Source organism: Zootoca vivipara, chromosome 2, assembly GCF_963506605.1.
Source record: "Zootoca vivipara chromosome 2, rZooViv1.1, whole genome shotgun sequence".
NCBI classification, from domain to species: domain Eukaryota; kingdom Metazoa; phylum Chordata; class Lepidosauria; order Squamata; family Lacertidae; genus Zootoca; species Zootoca vivipara.
The window spans coordinates 111,585,720-111,603,425 of NC_083277.1; the positions used below are offsets into that span (position 1 = coordinate 111,585,720).

The 17,706-nt window shown below is 46.7% G+C and overlaps 1 protein-coding gene across 3 annotated transcripts in view; it reads left to right on the top strand.

The window, feature by feature from the left end:
• The window catches only part of SLC39A5 (solute carrier family 39 member 5), a 45,389-nt gene that overhangs the window by 11,309 nt on the left and 16,374 nt on the right, over nucleotides 1-17,706 (top strand). For 2 of the 3 annotated variants that reach the window (XM_035103763.2, XM_035103762.2), the window contains exons 2-10: nucleotides 3,566-3,979; nucleotides 5,164-5,383; nucleotides 7,310-7,484; nucleotides 8,726-8,895; nucleotides 10,235-10,393; nucleotides 11,231-11,312; nucleotides 12,658-12,918; nucleotides 14,318-14,398; nucleotides 17,222-17,412. In XM_035103763.2, coding sequence (XP_034959654.1) covers nucleotides 3,576-3,979; nucleotides 5,164-5,383; nucleotides 7,310-7,484; nucleotides 8,726-8,895; nucleotides 10,235-10,393; nucleotides 11,231-11,312; nucleotides 12,658-12,918; nucleotides 14,318-14,398; nucleotides 17,222-17,412 — 1,743 coding nt within the window. In that variant the 5' untranslated portion in view covers nucleotides 3,566-3,575. Of the gene's footprint in view, nucleotides 1-2,543; nucleotides 2,613-3,565; nucleotides 3,980-5,163; nucleotides 5,384-7,309; nucleotides 7,485-8,725; nucleotides 8,896-10,234; nucleotides 10,394-11,230; nucleotides 11,313-12,657; nucleotides 12,919-14,317; nucleotides 14,399-17,221; nucleotides 17,413-17,706 lie in introns of all 3 variants that reach the window. The other variant, XM_060272049.1, reaches the window with a different exon arrangement.

Sequence of the window (17,706 nt, forward strand, 5' to 3'; positions counted from 1 at the left end):
TGAGTGATTAAAGGAATGAATGACTTAATACGTCTAGATTCAGGTAGGTAGCCGTGTTGGTCTGAGGCAGTAGAAATATATGAAAGAAATTTAAAAATTGTCCAGTAGCACCTTAGAAGCATGCACACTTCTTCAGATACACACTGAAGAAGTGTATCTGAAGAAGTGTGTGTGCGCACGAAAGCTCATACCAAGAACAAACTTAGTTGGTCTCTAAGTTGCTACTGGACAATTTTTTAAATTTATATATATATATTTTAATACATCTAATTAATGGTGTTGTGGACCTTTTGTCATGCTGCAAATACTGGCCAAGACCTCATGTTAGATACAGTGGTACCTCGACTTATGAAGACGATCCGTTCCGTGGTCGTCTTCGTAAGTCGAAGTCTTCGTATGTCGAAGCGCCACTACGGCGCATGCACGAAGAGTGATTTCGCGCTTCTGCGCATGCGCTGACTCGGTGTGCGCGGCTAAAAGACTTCTGGAGGCTTTGACTTCGGAAGTCGAATTCTTCGGAAGTCGAAGCCTTCGTAAGTCGAGGTATGACTGTACTCAGATGTCATTGACTGCTACTGCAGCAAAGGGGATGTGGGTGGCGCTGTGGTCTGAGCCTCTTCGGTTTACCGACCAGAAGGTTGGCGGTTCGAATCCCCGCAACGGGGTGAGCTCCCGTTGCTCTGTCCCAGCTCCTGCCAACCTAGCAGTTCAAAAGCATGCCAGTGCAAGTAGATAAATGGGTACCGCTCCGGTGGGAAGGTAAACAGCGTTTCCATGCGCTCTGATTTCTGTCACGGTGTCCCGTTGCGGCAGAAGCGGTTGAGTCATGCTGGCCACATAACTCGGAAAGCTGTCTGTGGACAAACGCCGGCTCCTTCAGCCTGAATAGCAAGATGAGCGCTGCACCCCATAGTCTCCCATGACTGGACATAACCGTCCAGAGGTCCTTTACCTTTTTTTTTTTACTGCAGCGAAACCGTCAGAAGTCAAATGGCGATACTGACTGTCAAATATTTACACACCCAGAGAATATTTGTTATCAGAATTCGCAGGAGAGAATTTTGCCAAGTTAATCTATTTTTGGCTCTAGCGTACACACACCCCAGTGAGCATCACAACAGATTGTTATGGGAAGAGTGATGACCGACCTCGCAGCTTGAGAGGAGGCAGATAAAACTCCTACCTCCTTCAGGCACAGTTAGGACACACAGAGACAGAGTCAAGTTTAGGGGAAGCTTCCTGCTTTTAACAGCCTTGTGCATCTCTTAAGACAGTGCTTCTCATTGTAAGGAAGGAAGATGTTTGGATGTGGTCAACTTGCCCTCTACCAGAACAATCCTGGTATTTAATTTTTAAAAAAGTTGTCTGTTCATGATGGTTTGTGCTCATAATGGCATTGCAGCCATCTGTTCTGTTCGTGTCCACAAATGTTTCTGGGCAGGCATACTGCTTTGTCTCAGATTGGCGCATGTACTTTAGCTCCCTGCTGAAATCGAGTTCTTCCTCTGGTAAGTACTGGATCTCAGCATGTGCGGGAAACCAACAGAAGAAAGATTCTCCGCCTAAGAACAGCTGGATAAAAGTTCTAATGAGGCTTAATTTTAAAAATTAACACAAGAATCAGGGCTGGGGGATGTGTAACAGCATGGAAACACAGGATTCCAGCAGCTAGGAACAGCTTTCATTCTCCAGTTACAGATGCAACAGTCTTGTGGGTATTTGCTAATCGACACAGCAAGCCTTTACGGACTCCACAGGAACAAACTAGGGCTGACAATTGCAGAAAAACCCTAGTGGTTGTTTTCAGACGTTGCATCCTTGGAACATTCCCACAGGGACAAAACTGAATTATTATAGGAGGGATTCAGTGTTGTGCTAGCAGGCATAGGCAAACTCCGGCCCTCCAGATGTTTGGGACTACAACTCCCATCACCCCTAGATAGCAGGACCAGTGGTCAGGGATAATGGGAATTGTAGTCCCAAACATGTGGAGGGCCAGAGTTTGCCTATACCAGGCATCCCCAAACTGTGGCCCTCCAGATGTTTTGGCCTACAACTCCCATGATCCCTAGCTAACAGGACCAGTGGTTGGGGAAGATGGGAATTGTAGTCCAAAACATCTGGAGGGCCAATATAAAACTATATATACTCCACTAATGTGACTGGGTTGCCCCAGCCACTTTGGGCAACATACTGTATATAAAAACCATAATAAAACATTAAACATTTTTTTAAAAAAATCCTTCCTTATACAGGGTTGCCTTCATATGTCTTCTAAAGATTGTATAGTTACTTATCCCTGATGCTGAACTTGAATTCTAAGGTCCCAAATATAAATTAAATGTTCATAAACAAGGCAAACACATACCTAAGTATATAAACCATGTGTTTGAAATAGTACAGGAGAGCAATCCTGAAGACATTCTGACTCTCCCAATGACCTCAAATATTCCTCTGCAGTAAGGGAGGCAAATGGGGAAAGCCTTCCCATTGTCTTTTTGCTTAACAAATCCTGCCTTAAGGGCGTATTTGTGTATTAATAGGGTGAGCCTGTGACCTGGATTCAGGAATTAAAGCATTAACCATCACAAAAGAATGGCCAGGCTGCCCAGGTAATGCAATCAGTGACCATCAACAGATATCCTGGCAGGCAGGATTTCTGCTTCTTCTGTGATGTATGTAGGATGTTTTTAGGGGGTGGTCTTGGGCTACAGGGTGGGCAATTTCAAAAGTTTATATAAGGACTTGCACATCATTGTTCAGGGTTCTCCTTCCTGCGTGTGATGAGTGAGGACCCTGTGGCAACAGCTTAATAAAGATCAGGCCTCGGTCCACTATACCTGAAGGAGCGTCTCCACCTCCATAGTTTTGCCCGGACACTGAGGTCCAGCACCGAGGGCCTTCTGGTGGTTCCCTCGTTGCGAGAAGCCAAGTTGCAGGGAACTAGGCAGAGGGCCTTCTCGGTAGTGGCGCCCGCCCTGTGGAACGCCCTCCCATCAGATGTCAAAGAGAAAAACAACTACCAGACTTTTAGAAGATATCTGAAGGCAGCCCTGTTTAGGGAGGCTTTTAACGTTTAATAGATTACTGTGTTTTATTTTTCTGTTGGAAGCCGCCGAGAGTGGCTGGGGAAACCCAGCCAGATGGGCGGGGTATAAATAATAAATTATTATTATATTATTATAATTATTATACTAGCTGCTTTGCTTCTCAATATTCTCTGGTTGGCCTCTGTTATTTTCTCCTACCGATAGGTAACCCACTTAAGGACTCTTGGATACCCCATAAGGGGAAAGGAGCAGTTATTTCTTATAACATCTCCTTGGCTCAGTGGGTCACATAACTCCATACCTGCCAACATTTCTCCGATGAAAATAGGGACGTCCTGCTATACCCTTCTGTAAATCTGGGACTGTCCCTGGGAAATAAGGACACTTGGAGAGGGTCTGGGCCTGCACCTCTTCGGTGACAAGAGGCCTGGCTGTCTCTCTGAGAACCGCAGCACCGTGAGGGAATGTCTCCACTGTGCTACCTGTGGCTCAGCGCAGTGTCCTTTGCATTGCAGCTCCCCGTTGATGGATCAGAGGACATTGAGGCTCCGTCTGGCCAGAGCATGGTTGGTCGTGCTCTGCCTGCAGGGCACCTGTAGCTTGGTGCTGGCCGATCCTCCTGACCTGCTGTTGGATGGAGCTGCGTGGGCCCTGCCTGAGGACGCCGCCCAAGAGCAGGGCTACTACCTGCAGCAGCTCTTTGGGCAGTATGGCGAGAATGGCACCTTGTCCTTCGAAGGCCTCACTCGCCTGCTGCTGAGCCTGGGGCTTGGAAAGGTGCAGGTGGTGGAGATAGAGCACGAGGAACTAGGCCACGACCATGTGTCCCACCTGGACATTCTGGAAGTCCAAGACAACAAGCACTTGCATTCGCACTCGGCGCTGGAGCACCTTGGCAAGACCCAAGCAGAAAGCGCCACCCCCACCAGGTAATCTGCTTTGACCTTGGAAATATTTCATTTGGCTTTCTGGCAGGGAACCTGCGTTCCTCCTGAGGTCACTAGACTATGACTCGGAAGCAGAGGGCTACATCCCACAGGTTCCCCACACCCGCCTTGCGGAAAAGCTTACTTCTTAATTACTGAGCAGAGCACTCTTTGTTAAGTACACTTGCCCGGCACAAGTCAGTGTTACGTGCTTCCATCACGACTGCAGAGGAGATTAAAGGTAAGATCTTTATGGGCAGTAAACGTCTTGCAATACTTGCCTTGCTTATCTCATTTGCTTGCAACAAAGCTGAAATCTTGCCGGAAGATCTGATCCCTTTGTTTTTCACTTGGCAACGGCAGCGTGCATGCTGTTCAAACAGATTTCGCAGGCTTGTTTTGCCAGGATGCTGCGATCTTGCTGGCTGGCTTAGCTATTGCAAAATATTAATTTGGCTCAATTGGCCATGCTTAATTAAATCTCAAAATATTTTAGCGTTGTCAGTCGAAATAGTCAGAATTGCTCATTAAATCTGAAGGAGGTAGATAACGTTCGGAAGAGGAAAGGTGGTAGATTAGACTTTAAAACTGATGGTTAACAATGTTAGGTTTTTCCTTTAAGACTGATGTGGTCAATGGTGCTACACAGAGATGTGTGTTTGTAACCTTGTTCTGAATGTTAACACACCTGTGAGCTTTTGCTAATTTGAATAATTGAAGGTAGAGTTTGCTCACTGTAATGTGATTGGGTAATTGACTATTTTGAATTCTGTATTTAAGCTACCCAAATGGTTCATGGGCATAGCTGCCAAGTTATCCCTTATTTTAAGGGATTTCCCCTTATGCTGAATAGGCTTCCTCGTGAGAAAAGGGAAAACTTGGCAGCTATGTTCATGGGGGGGGGGGTGATGGATTGTGAAATGAGAGGAATGGAGTAGAGGAGTGTGGTGTATATATAATTGTAAATAAAAGCAAGCAAAGATACTGAAGACGACTTTGTTATTTCGTCGACCCTGCCGCTGTTGCCACTCGGTTGGTGCGTATTTTGCCCAGCAAACAAGGCATGCCTCCTAAATTGTAGCACTTTAAAGAAGTCAGTGGAGTTTAGCTGGTCTAATTGAATCACAATTGTAACCTAAAGCATAAATGTTATTCTTCTCTGATGATGACTTTTGCATTTTCTGCAGGCCTGGAATCCCTCAGTCGGGCCATGCCACCCAGACACCTGTTCATCCTGCACTCCGTGACATCAGACCTGTCACCAAGCCTACCTTTTGGCAAACCCCAGAGCAGCCTGGGGGTCCCAAGGAAGACCTTTCCAAACCTTCCCAAGGACACTCTGGCCTAAATCTTCTAGAGAGAGTTATTGCCTTGGATCACTCTGTCTACAATCACCTGCATGAAGATGTAAGTGTGGGGTGACCTAGGGGTTCATTGCCCTGAATTCCCTTACTGCAGGGAGGCACATTGGCTATACAGTGGTACCTCAGGTTACAAACACTTCAGGTTACAAACACTTCGGGTTACAGACTCTGCTAACCCAGAAGTAGTCCCTTGGGTTAAGAACTTTACCTCAGGATGAGAACAGAAATTGTGCTGCGGTGGCGTGGCGGCAGCGGAAGGCCCCATTAGCTAAAGTGATGTCTCAGGTTAAGAACGGTTTCAGGTTAAGAACGTACCTCTGGAACTAATTAAGTTCTTAACCAGAGGTACCACTGTATTGGAGGACAGGGAGAGGAGTGGTTGGTTTCTGTGCCAGTAGGAGGTGCCCAGAAACCCTGCCCTCTTTAATCCTAAAGTTGTAGGAAATAGTCGTGGCCTGTGGTCCTGAACAACTTCACAAAATTGCTCCATTACTATTAACTCTCATCCCTAAGTTTAGTGGAAGGTGGGGAGAGGACTAGTTAATTGACAGCATTCTGGCTTTCCTGTATACCCAGCTTAGGTTTAGTGTGCCATTGCCATTCCTTGCTCAAACCAGCCTTCTTCAGCCTTGTGATGATGGTGGTAGATATGAGCAACACAGTGGGAAGAGCATCTGCCGAAGCAATCACATGACCATGCAGTCATCTTGGGCATTTTGTTTATCGTTTTCTTTAAGCTGCTTATAGGTAAAGGTAAAGGGACCCCTGACCATTAGGTCCAGTCGTGACCGACTCTGAGGTTGCGCCCTCATCTCGCATTATTGGCCGAGGGAGCCGGCGTATAGCTTCCAGGCCATGTGGCCAGCATGACAAAGCTGCTTCTGGCAAACCAGAGCAACACATGGAAACGCCGTTTACCTTCCCGCTGTAGCGGTTCCTATTTATCTACTTGCATTTTGACGTGCTTTCGAACTGCTAGGTTGGCAGGAGCTGGGACCAAGCAACGGGAGCTTACCCCGTCACAGGGATTCGAACCGCCAACCTTCTGATCAGCAAGCCCTAGGCTCAGTGGTTTAACCACAGCGCCACCTGGGTCCCCACAGCACCACCTGGGTCCTGGATCCACCTGGATATAAGCTGCTTATATCCCGTCCTTAATCCAGAGATCCCAGGGCAGGTAAAGACACGCAATAATGTTCTGCAGAACAGAATGTAAAACAATAGAAGTAATGCAATACATAAAGCCGTGTTTGCTGTCAGATGAGCAAATTCACTCCAGGACCAAACACTTTGCTCGAGGAGTCACGTTTTAAGCTGGTGTCTGAAGGACCCTCAAGTAGCACCTTGTCCCACCCGAGGGATGGTGAGGAACAAAGGCAGACTCTTTGGTGACTGGTGGCAACAGTTTGATTGCAACAAGCAAGATGCATAGGACCAAGGGGGGAAAGTGTGGGTTTGGTATAAATCAGCAGCAAGGATCACAGAAGAGAGAGATTAAATGTGAACCTAGGCCATTATTGCCCCACACATAGCACATTTCCCGGAAGCAGTTGTAGAAATAATTATATATTTATAATGATAAATGTCTGAGTATGATACTGTACCTCTGCCTTTTTAGGCATGTTGTGTGAGACAGGTGAGTATTCGTTCTTGTTCTGCATTTTTAACCCAGATCTCCCAGGCTAAAAGGAGAACACTGGGCCGTGCTGTTGTCTATTGCCCCCTTTCCCCCAATTCTTCACGCTGTCACTTTTCAACTCATTCCCCTTCCAAAACTGGCGACATCCCCCACCCCAGCCGTGATTTCTAAGTTCCACTTGATCCAGTGCTGCAAATGAAAACTTTAATCAAATTAGTGACCAAGAACCGTGCTGGCAGTCAATTAAACGTTGGTTGGGGGTCCAGTACTCCAGCCCCGTACAATTATTCTTGCAATAAACTCGTTTTTCTTCTTCTTCGTCGTCTTCAGTGTCTCAACGTATCACAGCTGCTAGTCAATTTTGGTCTGAACTCTGTCTCCAAGATCACGCCAGAGCAGTTCACGCTGCTGTGCCCTGCTTTGCTCTACCAGATTGACAGCCGCGTTTGCATCCAGCACTATGATGAGGTAGCTTTTGGCATGGCAGGAAGTTCTCTCTGGAGTGGTGAGTAACACAAGCTGCCTTCCTCGTACCCTGACCCAGGAGGGGCCTTGAATCCCAGCTCCAGCCTTACCCTTCTGCATCAGCCCCAGTGCTGGTTTTGTGCCCTTAATTTTCATTCATTCATTCATTCATTCATTCATTCATTCATTCATTCATTCTTCCCCTGGTGACTGCAGTCCTTCGACCCTCACCCCTACCTGCCCTTCAGTTACCACCTCTCCCATTTTTGTCTCCTATTTCCATTGGCTTTCCAAGGAGTTCCCGGTTTGCAAACCCACATCTTGGATCTGATCCAACATATATATATATATAAATATATACGAGTCTGATCCAAAATACCCCTCCCCCAAAAAAATTTGTGCACTATGCTGTCCTCTCAAGAACAGCTCAGAATCTTCATCAAGGGCCCTTCGGGACCTCAGAAACAGGTCGTTACTGAGCATTCATCCTGATAGGTTTGCAAAGATGACATTGCGTCAAAGCAAGTGTGATCCTGCACTTCCCAGTTGATTTCCCCATTACTTATGTTATTGTAAAAAAAAACCCCAACTCTGACCTTCTGAGGAAGCGGGTTTCATGTGCAAGACCTTCTAATCCACTGCCATTGTGTGACCTCCATTTGGCAGTATGTGATTGAATCCTACCTGATAATAGCAAGAGTCTGGAAGCGACGTAAGACTAACTGGCTACACAGTGGATGCTGAGGACAAATTCAAGTGTATTGGCTCTCAGGGTGCTTCAAGTTAATGTTCAAGCTCCAGTTTGGGGGAGCCTCTTATTCAGTGTTTCTTAAACACTAGGAAATTAGATTCTCACCTTCCAAGTACAGTAACTAGATTTTCTGCGCTTCCTATCCCCCACGCCCATTCCTGCAACCTGGGAAGTAATCACCATGGCGCCTTTCAGATGTTTTTGGACTATCAGTCATCCCTGAACATTGGTCATGCTCTTGTCCATCAACATCTTAAAGACACTAGGCTGGCTACCCTTCTGAAGAGCTAATTTCTAGGCTGCTGACATTGCCAATAGTGTTTAGAGAACTGGGGCCCTTAATGGTTTTAGGCAGCAGAGAAGTAGTTGTCAGGTTCCAGGAGAAGGTGGCATGAAAGTCCTTTGGAACATGTGGAGAGGTGGGGCAAATGAGGACATGACTTCGGCCCCTACAGTATGATCCAGCAGGTTGTTGGTTTTAGTTTTCTTGTTCCTCGTCCAATCTTGCTCATCCTCTTTGTTCTCCACAGGTCTGGGCTGGGGATGTTTGGCTATCACCCTGACTAGCTTGCCTTCTGCCCTGGCCATTGTTCTCGTTCCTCTCTTCAACCGCAAGCTCTTCCATTTCCTTCTCGCTTTCCTGGTGGCCTTGGCTGTGGGGACGCTGTGTGGGGACGCACTGCTGCATCTCTGGCCACACGTATGTATCAACTGTTATGTATTCAGTGGTCTGCGTTTCCCTCAGCTTGAGTCTGGATTAAGGATTCTGAGCTCCTGTGTTCTGATTCGATACATGATGTCCAATCACAGAATATTTCAGGATTTGGGCCTCTGCCATTGGCCCTTGAACTTTGAGTCGTGATTTGCAGCTTTGAAGTTTAGACAGCCAATCGCGTTGGGAGCGGGAGTGGCCAAGGTTTTCAGAAATGTATATAAGCAGTTGCTTTGCCCCCATTTCCCGGTAATAATAATAATAATAATAATAATAATAATAATTTATTATTTATACCCCGCCCATCTGGCCGGGTTCCCCCAGCCACTCTGGGCGGCTTCCAACAAAATATTAAAATACAGAAATCCATCAAACATTAAAAGCTTCCCTAAACAGGGCTGCCTTAAGATGCCATCTAAAGGTCTGGTAATTGTTATTCTCTTTGACCTCTGGTGGGAGGGCATTCCACAGGGTGGGTGCCACTACCGAGAAGGCCCTCTGCCTGGTTCCCTGTAACTTGGCTTCTCATAGTGAGGGAACTGCCGGAAGGCCTCGGCGCTGGACATCAGTGTCCGGGCAGAACGATGGGGGTGGAGACGCTCCTTCAGGTATACTGGACCGAGGCCGTTTAGGGCTTTAAAGGTCAGCACCAACACTTTGAACTGTGCTCGGAAACGTACTGGGAGCCAATGTAGGTCTTTCAGGACCGGTGTTATGTGGTCTGATTCGCTGGATCTCTTAACCTTTTCTTTTTTAATAATAATAATAATAATAATAATAATAATAATAATAATAATTGTATTTTTCCATGTCTAAGACGATGTTCTTTGCTTAATACGTTTAGTCCCAAAGTGGGGGACATCTCCCACAAAAAGCTTAGCAACTTTTGGTGATCCGATCTCCCTACAAAAATATCAACACACTTTGTTTTGAGGAGGTAGAGTCGGTCTGCCGCTTGCTTGCCTGGCTCTCTCACTAGCTTGGGGTGGTCTGGAAAGAGGAGCCGAGGTGAGGAGCCCAAAGCCCATGGACAAGGCGGGCAAGAGAGAGCAAGGCCCCCACCTCGGAGCATGGCAGCAGGAGATAACACGATGGTTCTGGTTTGTTTCCAGGACGATGGAATCTGCCTCTTCTTCCTTAACTTCCTTAAAGAGTTTTCCAGCAATACAAAACTGGACATCTTTTTGATACTGATGGAGTGATTTCTTAATTTTTGGTTAAATATATATATATATAAGGGTCGCCTTATATATGGAAAAATACGGTACTTGACCGTTTATTTTCTGAATTCTCCCTTTCTCCATTCAAAGGAATTGTTTTCATTCAGACACAGGCAAGGCCCCATGGACTTCTGTCACCAAAAGAAGAACCAATGACCTTGGCTGAAGACGCTGTCCTGAAGGGCCTCTGCGTTCTGGCTGGTATTTACCTGCTGTTCCTCATTGAGAATCTCATGGGAACATTCAAGAGGATTCAAGTCAAAAAGGTAAAAAGAGATGGAATGGCATGCCAGTGGCCTGGGCAACCTGATGGGCTGACCAGGAGATTTCACTAAAGGGGAAAAAGCTCCCCCCCCCGCCCTGCCCCTGCCAGTCGACTTAGTTCTCCCCACCATCTTCCTTAAGGTCCCAGGCAAAAATCCTATTTCTATGTGGGTCTGTGAAAGGAGCCCTGTACAGTGGTACCTTGGGTTACAGACGCTTCAGGTTACAGACGCTTCAGGTTACAGACTCTGCTAACCCAGAAATAGTACCTTGGGTTAAGAACTTTGCTTAAGAACAGAAATTGTGTGTTGGTGGTGCGGCGGCAGCGGGAAGCCCTATTAGCGAAAGTGGTGCTTCAGGTTAAGAACAGTTTCAGGTTAAGAACAGACCTCTGGAACGAATTAAGTTCTTAACCCGAGGTACCCCTGTATGCTGTTATAAGAAAAAGCTAATACTGTGTGGTTTATGTTACGGTCTGTGTTTTGGACTCAACCACCCATGCTGAGCCTGTGAGCCTCACTTCTGCTCTTTGGATGAGTAGCAACCAATCCATAATGAGCAAGGTCACCACCTGGCTTGTTGGCACCAGGTGTGCTAAATCTCTGTGGAGGTGGCCGTTTTAAAGCAACAACCATACACACGTTTACTGGAGAAGCCCCTTGGGAACTTCTGCTCCGGATAATGTCATGTTTTGTGTCCACCACTAGAGGGAGGCACCACTGCTATACTACCCAACACCTCTGGGGGGAGACAAAGTTTTGCAGCATCCCTAGGCTGCGCTTCTCGTGTCAACCTCAGCTTAGTGCTGCTTAGTCATCAGTTTTGCTTTCTTTCTGTAGAAGGGCACCACCAGAAAGCCACTTGAACCATCTCCAGCTGAGGTGGGTGATAACAGCGCTGCTGGTTTGAGGATATCTCATGGTGAGTCACGCAGTCTGGATTGCTTTAGGTTTTTATTAGTATCATGGCTTTCTGCTGTGCTCTTTTAACTATGGAAAGTTTTGTTGTCCCCCTACAGAAGGCTGCAGTCCATGCACACTTTGTGGAATTAAAACACAGCTAGGCATTAGGTTGGAAGGAACTTGTTACCTGCCCATCTGTTGGACAGGTGGTGCAGTTGTCCCGGTGACCGTTGTCCAGCCTCACTACTGTTACTGTTTTCCCCAGCAACATACTATACTTTAGCCCTTAACCCAGCCCAGGCGGTATAGGGAACACGTTGCTTAAAAGACCTCGGGCCCAGTATACCTAAAGGAGCTTCTCCACCCCCATTGTTCAGCTTGGACACTGAGGTCCAGCTCCGAGGGCCTTCTGGTGGTTCCCTCACTGCTAGAAGTGAGGTTACAGGGAACCAGGCAGAGGGCCTTCTCAGTAGTGGTGCCCGCCCTGTGAAAAGCACTCCTGTTAGATGTCGAGGAAATGAACAACTATCTGACTTTTAGAAGACATCTGAAGGCAGCCCTGTTTAGGGGAGTTTTTAATGTTTGATGTTTTATTGTGTTTTTAATATTCTGTCGGGAGTCGCCAAGAGTGGCTGGGGAAACCTAGCCAGATGGGCAAGAAAGAAAGAAAGAAAGAAAGAAAGAAAGAAAGAAAGAAAGAAAGAAAGAAAGAAAGAAAGAAAGAAAGAAAGAAAGAAAGAAAGAAAGAAAGAAAGACTATTCACTGTAGAAGGCCTTTAAAGTTCCTTTAAGCTTCATGTATTAAAAAACCTCAATGTGCAGATGGGTTTTTTCCAAGTTGCTGTCTTAGCTAATCTGCTGCTTCATAGACTTGTTGCAAGGACAACTATGGAACGCCTTTGCAATCCGTCTTTGGAACGGGTGGGAAAAGAAATCTAGCTAAACACAGAGCAGAGCAGGTGATGGCAGAAAACATGTTTTCACAACAAAATAATAATAATAAAATCCTTCCAGTAGCACCTTAGAGACCCACTAAGTTTTCACAAGTCCATCCGGACGGACCATAAATTGCTTTGGAATGCACCCCACAATTGGGGCTGTAGCTGTTTGGGGGAACAGCACCTGCTTCATATAGTGCCTTGTGGGTCTGCCGTGGGTCAAGCTGAGCAGCAGTAGCTCACTAGGCCGAGGTCCGCTGTGCAATCATGCTGTCTCTTGTGTTTAACAAATTACCTGTGAGTTCCAAGAGTGCACCCAGAGTACTGCTTGCTTAGTCACAAATGCCACCGATCTGTGCCAGGGTGAAGGGGGGGGGGGGCGGTTCAAGTGGACCTGATATTTCCCTGCTTGGTTTTGGGTGTCAGGTGCTGAATCCCAGAGCCTGACGGTGGCAGAAGGAGGAGCTGGCAGCCTCTACGGGGAAGTCCAGGACTGCTCGGTCCAAATTCGCAGCTCAGAAAAGTGTGGAGGAAGCTCAGAGAGGCAGGAAGAAGAGCTCCATCGTCACCATGCTCACGGGCATTCCCACAGTCCAGGTGGAGTCCTCAAGGCTGGGATAGCAGACATCGCTTGGATGGTTATTCTAGGGGATGGGATACACAATTTCACAGATGGACTGGCCATCGGTAAGTGGCTTTGAGCCAGGGCTAGGTCTCTCCTTGTGCCGGAAGCAGCTGCTGCTGCTGTTGATGATGATGGTGGCAGGGCGCAATCCTACAAAAGTTAGGCTGGAACCAGAAAATTATTTTTAAGAGGTTGAGAGAAATTATTCCCATTTATTTATTTGAGTTTATAAACCACTTAATAAAGATATCCTTAAGCAGCATGCAAAGAACAATTTAAAACAATCATCAATGTGCGGATAGAATCAACAAAAGGGGTGTACATAATTTCATTTACATTTCTAGATATGCTTGCTGAACCGAAGGAAGCTTTTAAAAGGATCTGAAATGGCACAATGAGAGTAGCGAGCGTCACGTGTAGTCTTCCTCTTCTGTACTTTCAAGTACAGCCCTTTTACTACTTGGCAGGGAGGAGGGCGTAAAACTATAATTAGCTGGCTCTGTCTCCAACTACTGTTGGCCTCTCAGCACCCCCCACCCCCACCCTGGACCCTGTCCCAGTGGGTACTGGCTACCACCAATGGCTCTCTCCAGCCTTGAGTTCCAGAAAGGCTTGTGTTAGACCAGGCATCCCCAAACTTCGGCCCTCCAGATGTTTTGGACTACAATTCCCATCTTCCCCGACCACTGGTCCTGTTAGCTAGGGATCATGGGAGTTGTAGGCCAAAACATCTGGAGGGCCGAAGTTTGGGGATGCCTGTGTTAGACCTCTGTCACAGAATCACGGAAGCTTCCTGCTTAAATTCCAGATGATTGGAAGTAATCGTAAATACCTTCTTTCTTCTTTGGCGATCACTCAAAGCCAACTGTCTTCCATGAACATGGTTTTAACAGTGAGTCCGTAAGTGACTGTGGAGGCCAATTCTGGATCCATACGTCCTTCCACATAGGTTTCTGGGCGGGAATTGATCACGGTGAGGGTTTGCCAAACATGACTTCCTTTTAGCGCATTTCTCCCTTTCGTCCTGAGTTCGAGCCTCTTCAAAGCCCATGGCACCTTTGGTAAAGGCTGTTCTCCAATTGGAGCACTCGCAGGCCAGTGTTTCCCAGTTGTCAGTGCTTATACTACATTTTTAAAGATTTGCCTTGAGAGGGTCTTTAAACCTCTTTTGCTGACCACCAGCATTACGCTTTCCGTTTTTAAGTTCGTAATAGAGCAGTTGCTTTGGAAGATGATAATCAGGCATCCGAACAACATGACCAGTCCAACAAAGTTGATGTTGAAGAACACTGGCAATCTTTGCTTCTTCCAGTACACTGGCATTAGTTTGCCTGTCTTCCCACTTGAGTGAAGACAAACTAGTTCAGATGACTTCAGCCAATCCACCTGGAGAAGAGGGGAGAGGAAACGCCTCTCTTAGGTTCACTAACCTTTGTAACCCACGGAGTTCTTTTCTCTTAGGAGCTGCTTTCTCTGATGGAATCTCCAGCGGTTTAAGCACTACGGTGGCTGTATTTTGCCACGAACTGCCCCATGAACTTGGTGAGGAAGATTCCCAGCTTTATTCTTCAGGCTTTCCTGACCTCTCTTATTTTTAAATCTGCTTTATTTTACTATTTAATATTTTAAAGATTTGGGGCTCAGTTGGTGCGTGTGTGTATTTTTAAATGTCATTCACACCCCTTGGGTGCAAATCTCCACTCTCGTGTCGTGGCTGTAGGCTTCCTAAGAGCCATTGGTGGATTTGATATAAACTCAGGTCCAGCAAACCTTTCCCTATGGTCCTGCACTTCTGATGACCGAAGATAATGTTGATGATATCAGTTAATCCTACCATATCCTCCTGTCCGGTGTCCAAGGAAGACCCCACCCCTTTACTTGGATCTGCTTGTGTGGTGGTTTCCTCCTGCCTTTCTGTTGACTCCATGCCATTCTGGGTTTGTGGGTCTCACCCATGTGACCTTACCTGATGCTGTGGTTACAGCCAGGGCCGGATTTAGGTTTGATGAGGTCCTAAGCTACTGAAGGTAATGGGGCCCTTTATATGTCCACCTGTCCTTTGTCAACAACAAATTGCCACTGTGTTTGTGTGTGTGTGTGTGTGTGTGTGTGTGTGTGTTGAATATATGCTGTATGGTTTCGAAAATGCAAGTAGATAAATAGGAACCGCTACAGCGGGAAGGTAAACGGCGTTTCCGTGTGCTGCTCTGGTTTGCCAGAAGTGGCTTTGTCATGCTGGCCACATGACCTGGAAGCTGTACGCTGGCTCCCTCGGCCAATAATGCGAGATGAGCGCGCAACCCCAGAGTCGGTCACGACTGGACCTAATGGTCAGGGGTCCCTTTACCTTTAATAGGTATCTAAAGCCATTTGCACGTAACAAAATATGTATTTTATCAAAGTAATTGTTGAAAAGTCCATGCAGAATGTAGGCAGCCTATACAGTGGTCCCTCGACTTACGAAGTACTCGACTTACGAAATTTCGAGTTACGAATGAAAAAAAATGGCCGCACGCTTACGATTTTTTCGACATCTGAAAGGAAAACCGTTGCGGTTTAGATGGGGTTTTCTCGACTTACGAATTTTAGATGGGGTTTTCTCGACTTACAAATTTTTCCGTTTCGAATGCATTCCTATGGGAAACCGCTTTTTCGACTTACAAACTTTCTGACCTGCGAATGTGCATTCTGAATGGATTAAATTTGTAAGTCGAGGGACCACTGTATAGAGAAATGAGCAAACCAGTGATATTTTAGGGAGCAGGCTAGCAGGTGGGGCCCATTGCTTACATCATAGGAGCCTACACAACACAAAACACTGTTGCTGTATGTAGGTTTTATTTTATTTGTTTTTATCTTGTATTTGCACATCCAGGTTTTTTCCCCTTTAAATTTTTTTTTTTGGGCCCCCAAGAAAGTGGGGCCCTAAGCTATAGCTTCTTTAGCTTACACGTAAATCCGGCAGGTGATGCAGCACACTTCGCAAGAGGTTAGGCTTCTTCTTCTTCTTCTGTCTTGTTAGGTAAAGGCACCACCAGTATGGTAGAAACAGCAAGTACTCTCAGGCTGGGCTGAGGAGGAATGGTGGGGGATGCCTCCCCTCCTCTTGAACCTTCCCAAGAACAGGAGGGCAGTATAGATTTACAACAGTGATTTGCAGGTGGTCATAGTTCAGAGGCTGCAGAGGGGAGAAGCTGGGAAATATCGGGAGAGGGAGCAGCAGGAGGAAGCAGCACCAGGGGAGAGACAGCTGGCGGACTCAGTGTCTTTAAAAAGCATTCCTGAACCCCCCTCTCCCAGGACTAGGCGGGCATTGAGAGTAGTAGAACAGAGTGCTCAGAGGCAGAAATCTCAGATCAGCAGACGTAGAATAGGAAAGACGGAGGGGGTGGGACTTTACTCGGCGCGACGCCATTATCTAAGAGAGACTGCATTCCTTCGCTTCTCTCTGTGAATATTGATTAATAGCGGACACGGAGCAATGGATTCAAACTACAAGAAAGAAAATTCCACCTAAACATTAGGAAGAACTTCCTGACAGCAAGAGCTGTTCGGCAGTGGAATTTGCTGCCAAGGAGTGTGGTGGAGTCTCCTTCTTTGGAGGTCTTTAAGTAGAGGCTTGACAGCCATCTGTCAGGAATGCTTTGATGGTGTTTCCTGCTTGGCAGGGGGTTGGACTGGATGGCCCTTGTGGTCTCTTCCAACTCTATGATTCTATGATTCTATGATTCTACTTGGTAAGAACTCTTCTTGCTTATCTGCTTCTTGGCTGCCACCATGGGGGGGATCAGATTCCCTGAAGCCTGACAAGTACTGTCGCCAGGAGCAGCAAATACTGCCATGACAGGTCCATGTCTAGAGCAAGGGTTCGCCAGTGTGTGATCTGCGCACCAGCAAGTGGTCCACAAGTTTCATTCAGGTGGTTTGTGGCATGTCTCTGGATTTGTGCTTGAAGATGGGAAATGGCAGATCAATTGTCTATCTTGTGAACCGCCCTGAGACCCGCTGATACAGGGCAGTATGCAAATTTAATTTGACGGTGGTGGTGATGTTGATTCCCAATTACATATTTATGTTATTTCTTTCATTGCAATACGGTGAAATACAACAGACAAGAAATGAAAGAGGCAATTAAAATACAACTAAAAACCAAACAGCATATGTATGGCACATTACAATTACCCAAAGAGGCAGAAAAACCTTCAAGTCGTCCACAATTTGCAAGTGGTCCGTTGGGGTGGGGGGAGGGTGGATTTGGGAATCACTGGTTTTAGAGGTTTGGAGACGTTGCTTGGCTTTGAGTTGGTTATGGTGCCTCTGTGAAGATGTGACCATTGCACTCTTAACTCCTCCTTTCTTTGGCAGGGGATTGTGCTGTCCTGCTGCAGGCTGGCATGCCAGTCCGACGGGTGTTCCTCTTCAACCTGCTGTCTGCTTTCCTGGCTTACTTGGGCGCAGTAGTAGGGACGCTCATTAGTCGGAGCACCACGCAAGTCACGCCCTGGATTTTTGCCATCACGGCTGGTATTTTCCTGTACGTGGCACTAGTGGACATGGTAAGGGCAGCCACCTCTTTGCAAACTTATCCTGTAAGCATGACATTAGTCTTTGGGGGATCCAGGGCTTAGTTATTCCCGAACTGGGCCTCTTGGTTGTTCCACCACCCTCAGCAGCTCATGTGTGTATGTGTGTGCCACAATTGTTTGACTCCAAGCAGTATTTTTTTTTAAACTATCTGTTCTACTTTGGTAAGGCTCTATAAACTATTCCATAGTCTACATTGGGATTGGACCAGGTGGGCTCAGCCAACTTAGCTTTGTAATTTCATGTTGTGAACCGCCCTGAGTTCT